An 8153-nucleotide genomic window follows, 5' to 3' on the forward strand; every position below is an offset into this window, starting at 1 on the left:
GGAGTCCAGGGTATAGGGGGGGGTGGGTGGACATGGGGGGCTGCATCGGACTCGGGGCAGGGGGAAAGGCAGGCAGGGAGACACACGGGAGCAGAGAAATCCCTGGCAGCTGCCCAGTCATAAAGCTAGTGCCAAGCAAAACTGATCCCTGGCTTAGCGGGGAGAGAGCGGGTGTTTACTTAGGAATAAAAGCAGGTGAACTCGTGTACGACATACCTCATCTGAAACTACAGCAAACAGGAAACCCACTGACCAGAGAACAAAGAAAATAAACAGCCCGTCCCAAAGATAGCCAGCTTATATTTAGGAGAAGCGCTTTCGGAAGGGGCTGTGGCAGGAGCGTCCATCACTGGGGTGAGTTGTCCCAGGACTGTGCTGGTGGTTGGACCAGATCATGGAGGTGGTGGTGTTTAGCTGCCAAGTTTGGCTGCAGCCGGCGTCCCGGCTGTCCCCCACCTCACCCGGGGCTGTCGGCCACCCCAGGTTTCATTCCGTCAGCCCCAGCACCGGGCAGTTTTTGGGGAGGCGCAGGGTCCGTAGGGCAGGTGCTCCAGGCGGAGAGCACGGACCCGCGGGGAAGATGAGTTTTAAGCTCGGCATAGCTGTGCCCCCCTCTTCTGCAGAGTAGCGATGGAGAAAAATAGTGAGCAATGAGGAGCACAGGTGTATTTTGAAAGGGGTTAAAACCCCCCCAACGCACGCTCTTGTGCTTTTTCCCTCCGCATCAGCAAGCAGTGAGTTGTGCTTATCTCCTTCGGCCAGACAATAGCAGTCAGGCTGAGAAACTTCTACCTCAAACTGTGCATATTGTACAGGGGAATAAACGGACCATGTTTATATTAAACAGCATATTTACATACCACTAATAGTATTTTATGAAAAAGGGAGGGAGGAACGGGGGGGAGCAAAGAGCCTTCTGCAGCTTGTTCATTTTAATTACAGATGAACGGGGGGGGGGGGAATCCCAGAAACAATGTACTGCACAATTTTTTTTTTAAATGGCAACAAAGCCGTTTTTTGCACAGTGTTAAGAGTTGTAAAGTTATTTGAAGATGTTTCTTGCACACACGTAGACACATGGAAATTAAAAATGAAACCGAGGTTTGAATAACGCCGACCTCGAAACTGATTTCTGGTTTTGTCTGATCTGTTATAGCTTTATTGAGAGAGTGACTTTTTAATATTATTTTATGAAGGTACTGTAAATATATCCATATTATAAATTAAAATATCTTAAGGGACTTTTATTATTTTTATTTTTATTTCCAAGTGCCCACGTGAATCTGCTGTTATTTTAGCACTTGTGTGTCATTTCCATTTTCCTCTCTGTGTGTGTTTTATAACATATTTATACTCTGGTGCAATTTACTACTGTGTAAGTAATTGGTCTATGTGCAATAAATACCATTGCAGCACAAGCAAGCGTGTCTCTCTAGGTTTTGAAACAATACCTACCTGTAATGGGAAGAACAGCATTTGTTTTTCTCGAAAGATGGCTCAGATTACCAATATAACTCTATCTAATGGCTTTTCCTGACACAGTATTGTAAAAAACGTGTTTGAAACCCAATAAGGTTGTGTTCCTGTTGCACTGAAGTCTGCTGACTTCCCTTAAAATTAATGGCTGAAGACAAGGTGTTTCCAGTCTGATAATGAATATACTCGTTTTCTGTAACTATTCCTTTCTGGAATATATTCTTTTTTTTTTTTTTTTTTTTTTTTTTTTTTTAGGAGTACGCGTCTGGGAGTCAGGAGACCAGAATATTTAAGATTACAGAGGATGCTTAAATTGAAAGCTAAAAATGGTCTCGAGTAGAAAGAAATCTCCATATGTGGTACATGCCACCCCACAAGTAAGTCTACCTCGTGCCGACGGTGGGCCTGATCCTGCCCGAGCGAGGTGGGCAGTGGGTGTCCCGGTGGGGTCGGGTTCTGGTGCTGAGCGTGGAGGTCGGGGGAGACATCTGCCTGAAAAGCAGCCGGAGGAGGCTCGTGCCCTGTAAGGGGAGATGGCAGCCGGGCAGCCAGTCGCAGGACTCCAGACTTTGGTTCCCTCTTACTATTAAAAAAGGAGTTAACCTCTGAGGGAATGGCTGGGGCATAACTGGAGCAGGATCGGACTCTGGGACAGACTTAAAACACTGCTGAAACCTCTTCTGTGTCACTGGCTGAAATAAAACTACCCAGTTTGTAGATCATAAACCTGATGGCCACGTGCAGTGTGGCTTCAGCGTGCTGGCGACAGTCGCGTACCCCTTAGGGGCCAGATTGTGATAACTTGAATGTTATACTGTGGGCTGATCCGAGTAACGAGGTCGTGTGAGCAGAAGGGCTGCAGATTTGCATCCCTGGTCCAAAAAGATTTTCTTCCTTGATCATTTTATGAAGGCGCGCTGCATGCTTGTGGTTTCATATAGTTTTTCATTACTGCAATGAATACACGGCAGATAGAGCAACAAAAAGGCAGTGCAGAATAAAAGTGAAGCCATTTTAAACTTTATTAAACTCAGAAGTATAGTTATATGAGAAATCACCTCCTAGGAAGAGCAGTTCCCAAAGCATGATCTTTAGGATGGTGGCCAACGGTTTGTTTTGGAAACCATTTGTTCTTTTTTTCTTTTGTTTTAAAAATTAAGGAATTCGCCCTTTGCAATTTCTAATGATGTATTTTCAGGAAAACAAAAAAAAGTTGGTTTTTATTTAAGGACAAAATAAACGGACCAGGGAAGTAAATAATACTTTTCCATTGATGTTACTGGTGTTTGATGCAAGCTGCAGTTAATGGTGTCTGTCTTGATAATAGCAAAATGAGGTCCTTAAAATGCTGGGGTGACATCAGATCAGGTGCTAAGTGAAGTAGGCTCTGCCACCAAATGATTATTTTTTTTAAAAAAATCTGTTTTTGTCTGTGATTCCAGCAAAGACAACAGGACCAAAAGGGTGCATGGGATGACGATGTCCGATGCCGGCGACTGCGGCGAGCTGTTGGCTGCGCATGTCGGGGTTGGGATGGGATGAGGAGGCAGCACTGCCGTCCTCCTCCTGCGCTTTGGGGGTTGCAGCCAGCCAGGGCAGGATCCGGCCCCAGTGCCCGGCTGGGAGCTGAGGTGGCTGTGGAGCCCTCATCCTCAGCAGGGTGCTGGACCCTGGGGGAGCGGGGTGCCTGCTGCGTGGGGTGGAACAGTCTAATGGGCTTGGCTCTTCGTCTCATAAATCAAGTCACATACTTAATTTTAACCATCTGAAAGCTCAGGTCCTTAGAATTTAAAAAGTGATGAAAGTTTTCACTCAACAGGGTCCAACTTAGGTGGGAAATTTATGGCCAGATCTTGCTCAGCTTCTCCCGCTGAATAGCTATGCCGCGTCACGCTTCTCCTGGACAAGTGTAATGGCATTGAGAAGGTGAAAGGTAGGATGGTTTTTGCCCATCAGCCTCAGTAGGGCCTACTGTGTGAGCAAAGTGGTCAGGATTTGTCTGCTGTTGAGTTTTGGCCAGTTGAGGACCTGCTGGAAGAGTCCGGAGGCCGGCACGTTGGGTCCCTTCGTAGACAACTAAGATAATCCACCTGACAGCGTGGATGGTGGATGCTGGTCCATCTTGCACGGTGTAGAAAAGGCAGTGGCACAGTAACGGTGTGGACAGAGCAGGACATATGGCACGCACGTGTGCGAGGAAGGGGAGGCTGCTGGCGAGCAGTCTGCCGTGGATCACGCTCAGAACAGGCTGTTCTCCGTGGAGAAGAAGGATACTCTGAAAAGTGTTACGGGGCAGCTGAAATACTCCGGAGGCAATGAGTCAAACACTCACGATGAATATTTTTTTTTCTGACGAAAACCAGACATGGATTAGCAATTGGAGCTGCAAGTCAGAAAGTATAGGTGGTGGGCATGCGGCTGCACACGTACGTGGGCAGGGAAGTAAGAGCAAAGAGCCGCAGGCCTGCAGGAAAGGGAGACACAGGTAAAACAGAAAGCCACTTGGAGAAAATTATTTGGCGAGGGTGCCTGAGACTTCCACAAGCAAGACAGCCGATTCTCAAAGGCGCCGGCCGCACTCTAAGCTGTGTTTGCTCGGCACTTCTGAAAAGCAGGCTGCATCTCTCCACGTGCTTAGATGGGAATATATCGGGTGGAAAGCCCGGCTTCAGTTTTCCATGCGTTCAGGAAAGTTCAGGATGTTTCAGACACACAGTGGGCTATCGAGGTGCCGGCAGAACGACCTCCCCACCACCGAGAGCTGCACAAAAGCACTCCTGCAAATTCACTGCGCTTTGAGACCACGGCCCTCAGCATTAACTGACTGTAGCTCCAAGCAGTAACTGGTGAACGAATGAAACTATGTGCAAAAAATGTGGCTTAAAATTGTGACCTGAACACACACAGCGTTTGACAGCGTCAGCCGGGTGTTTGTGGTACAACACACACTGCTTCTTGTGCAAACGCTGCTTTCCCTTTTGGCTATACACGTGTTTTCAAGTATAAGGACAACTTCTTTATCAGCTTTTTTTTTTTTTTTTCCCTTAAACCCTATCTGAAGTCGAGGTTTTATTAATAACTTTTAAGTGGCTATTTTGCAAACCTTCCTTCTGCTGCACACTTTCCTAATTTATTGTAATTTCCCGTCCGGTGGAGTGCACTTACTTCCTTTATGTAATGTATCAGCTGCAGGGCTGGAAATTGTGCGGCTCTGAACTGAAAGAGCAGACTTTCTTGAGGCCAAATGCGGTCAGGCATCATTGCCACTGGGAGCAGAATTTGACCTGATAATCTAATCTTATACGAGAGACTATCTCCAGAAAAGTATTGTCACCGGCAGTAAATGACCTCTGTTAATGAAGCTGGAGCAATTAGTCCTATTCAAAGCTGTCAAGAAAATGTTAACTGCTAAACAACAGTTAACGTTGGATAGTTCAAATAATGAGCGTTTTGTTTGCTGGTGTGTGTTAGGTGATGTGTTGGGAAATAATTATCCTTTGACTAGCAGCCAGCTTTGTACTAATCAGAAGGGAGAAGTCATGTTCTGTTTGAAGGATTATACCTAAAAATAGTTCTGTTACCGCCACATCAACGAGTGAAATGAAGCAAATTCATGGAGACGTACACACCTTCTTAACATTTCACTTTTCGTCCTAAAAAACTCATTGTTCAGCTGGAACTTTCTGTTTGATCGTGTCAAAAGCACTAATATGATCTCCTGCAATAGCACTAAGCACACTCCCCCCGAGGAGCATTACCCTATGCACCACTGACTTGCTTTCAGAGCCTGCCAAATTCCCCAAGGCCCCAGGAGGAAGTAAGGAGTCTTTCTCTTTATATAAACAATCGCATATAATGTAAGATCAACAATATTTGTGATAATCGTCTCACAGAAGAAATCGATATGCTTTTCATTCAAGATGTTTGTCCGCCTGCCCATCCGTCAGGAGCAGCCGTGGTAACAGCAGGTGATTTATTTGGGCAATTCAGTAACTTCAGGCTGTCAAACTGCGCTTGAAAAAGTGACCGAGATGGGAAAAGGATAAAAAAAGGTGATGCTGGTGAGGAAAACCGGGGTTGTCATTGTAAACAGCAAAAACTGGGGCATCTTTCACCATACGATATATGTTGCCTTTTACTGGGAATGTCTTACCAGTTTGGATAGGGATGCGTCAGGCAGATGCGCTGTAGAAACGCAGGTTAAGAAGGGTAAGCAGTAGGACACTTTCCATGCAGGACTGGCTGCTGGAACATCCCTAAAAGCTTTTCTTATTGTTTTCTGATAACAGCAGCAGACTAAAGCACACCTGAGCCGCTTCTCAGCCGATGTAAAGCCGCACAGCTCCCTGGCCATCCATGGCTCCCGGGACATGTACATCCCCCTTAGCATCTCCCCGTCCCCTCCGAGGGGCTTATGCCAAATTTTGCAGGACCTGGAGCCTTCCCCCAGCCCGGAGCTGTCATCCTCTTGTGTGGAGGTGCCCCATGGCACCCCGGGGGTGGCAGCGCGGCAGGGTGGATGCACGGTGAATGCACGGCTGCGCCCGTGCCGCCGCAGCGGTGCCAGGCATGCTGGTGCAGGCTGCCAGCCGCGCCGCTCCCCTGAGGCATCTCTCCGTCCTGCGAACACCAGCAACAGAATCGGGCCCGCTGCGCTGGAAATTGGAAGAGTGTTTGGGTTTGTTATGTAAACTGGCCATCAGCTTCCTGGTTCACGAAAACTGGCAGCTTGGTGGGCACGTTCACTTCGCAAACTGCCGTTTTGTCTTCCCGCCTGCTCGGCTCCCAGCTTTTTCATGGCAGTGTTTGCTTGCTCGGCCTTAGCACCCAGCAGCACGGATTTTTCAGCTTGTGCCCCAGCAGTAGTCTGCATCCAGACATGAATGGTACCAGATGCTGGGCAGCGTTTGGGTTTGGTCATACCCGTTCCTTCCAGGGTTGATGCTCGGAGTTATTAACACCAGCGGCACCAAGGTGCAGAGGTACCAAACAAATAGGAAATGAGTCCTGACCTCCAGATCCACAACCTGAAAGAGAAAACAGAAGTTTGCCCAGACTTCTGCCATTGCCGCAGTTAGCAGCGCATCTCAGATGTAATGATATGCCTTTCCTTTCTGATCCTGTGTAATGCACCAAATCCTGTTGTCCTTAATGAGATTAAACGAGTATTTTCTACTAGTTCGGTGCTCCAGCCATTAGCCATGGTTGCGCGTCTCTAGGCAGTGATGTACCTTTGCGTGCCTGGCCCAGTGTCTCTCTCAAGGCCATGATATTTAGACTTCTTCCTACCAAAATTATCTTGATAATTGGTCTTAAGCTCTTTGGCACAATGCTTTGAAAGGTAGATTTAAGTGTATACACCAAAGAGGCAATCAGAGGCACTAAGGAGCTCAAAATCTCAGCAGCTGCTGGGTGTATAAATATTTCAGCTACCAACAAGTCATTTTTCAGAGCCAGGCGAGTGCTGCATCCCCGCAGAGGCTGTCAGCTGCCCTCCCTCAAAGTGGGACTGCAGAATACCTTGCCATTGCAAGGAAAAATTGCAGGGACAGCACAATAGCTCACGACAAAAGCTTTGCCAGGTGGTAAAATTTAAACAGTGCTCGGTGGCCAAAATTTAAAGAGTTCTTGTTAAGAAGCCCCTGGCAGGATTTCCTAGTGGGGAAGGGAGAGCAATATTCAGGGTTAAAGTTTCCATGTACAGATGTAGAGCCCCTCATTGACTACTCCAGCGAGAGTTACAGATGCCACTGGCACCCTGTGCAAGCCACCATGGTGGGCAAGTGCTGTCTGCCCCAGCCACCCCTGGGGAGAGCTCAAGGTGCCCCCAGTTGCCCTCCCTGTGCTCCTGTTTGGGTGCATAACATGCCCCCCTCTCACCTGCCTGAGTATCGGAGGGGACCCCAGAGATGTCATGTGACACAAAGGTGTCCCCCTTTGCCGACCCACCGTTGTGCTGCCGAGGGAGGAGCACTTCCTTTTGGGCTGGAGCAGGTAAACTGGGAGATGTCCCACAAATCTCCCATTGTTTAACAGCTCACCCGCTCACCGAGCCCGCCTTCAGCGAGGGATATTTTGTTTGTCTGTTCTTCCCCTAAATACTCACTTGGGAGCCGTCAAATAAAACCTCAATTAACTTGCTTATGACGCGGAGCATGGTGTGGGATGGGTTCCCTGGCAGGCAGCTAACCTCGCTGCGCTACGGCGGCGGAGGCGAGGGCGACGTGGGACAGAAGAGGGGGGGACCTGTTGTTCACACCCTCCACCCCGACCAAAGCATCGCTGGTACCCTGGCAGGTTTTCATCACCGGACTAGGACAGCTGCAACACCGATGTGCCCAAAATCCCGGATCCTGACACAGGAGCATCCGATCTGCTCACGAATCAGCTCACCTCAAATACTTGGGCTTTTTGGAGCTTTTATGTAATATTGGGCACAAGGTGGCTGTTGCTGCAGTAATTGCCAGGAGCAACAGATGTCGTAACGCTGCTCTAAACCACTTTTGAGAGCATCCACGGGAGAGGTGTTGCTCCTTTCGCTGCCAGGTGGTTCCCAGCTAGCTGGCAACGGGATGAACGCATGGCTGCCGTTCTCAGCATCAGCCCATCCACGCTGGGGCTGGTGCTCGCGCTCTCCCCTCCACTGCATGTCCCGCTGCCCGGACTGGCTTTGCTGT

The 8153-nt window shown here is 48.5% G+C and overlaps 1 protein-coding gene across 1 annotated transcript in view; it reads left to right on the forward strand.

Moving 5' to 3' along the window:
• ADRB1 (adrenoceptor beta 1) overlaps positions 1-6167 on the forward strand; it is a gene marked incomplete at its 5' end in the record, with an annotated part of 8126 nt that extends 1959 nt beyond the window's left edge. The window contains 2 exons of the mRNA XM_009881634.1: positions 2919-3003; positions 5766-6167. Of these exons, the coding sequence (XP_009879936.1) occupies positions 2919-3003; positions 5766-6167 (487 nt within the window). The remainder of the gene's footprint in view (positions 1-2918; positions 3004-5765) is intronic.
• Positions 6168-8153: the final 1986 nt, after the last annotated feature.

The sequence above is a fragment of the Charadrius vociferus genome, unplaced genomic scaffold (assembly GCF_000708025.1).
Source record: "Charadrius vociferus isolate BGI_N301 unplaced genomic scaffold, ASM70802v2 scaffold282, whole genome shotgun sequence".
In the NCBI taxonomy this organism is placed as follows: domain Eukaryota; kingdom Metazoa; phylum Chordata; class Aves; order Charadriiformes; family Charadriidae; genus Charadrius; species Charadrius vociferus.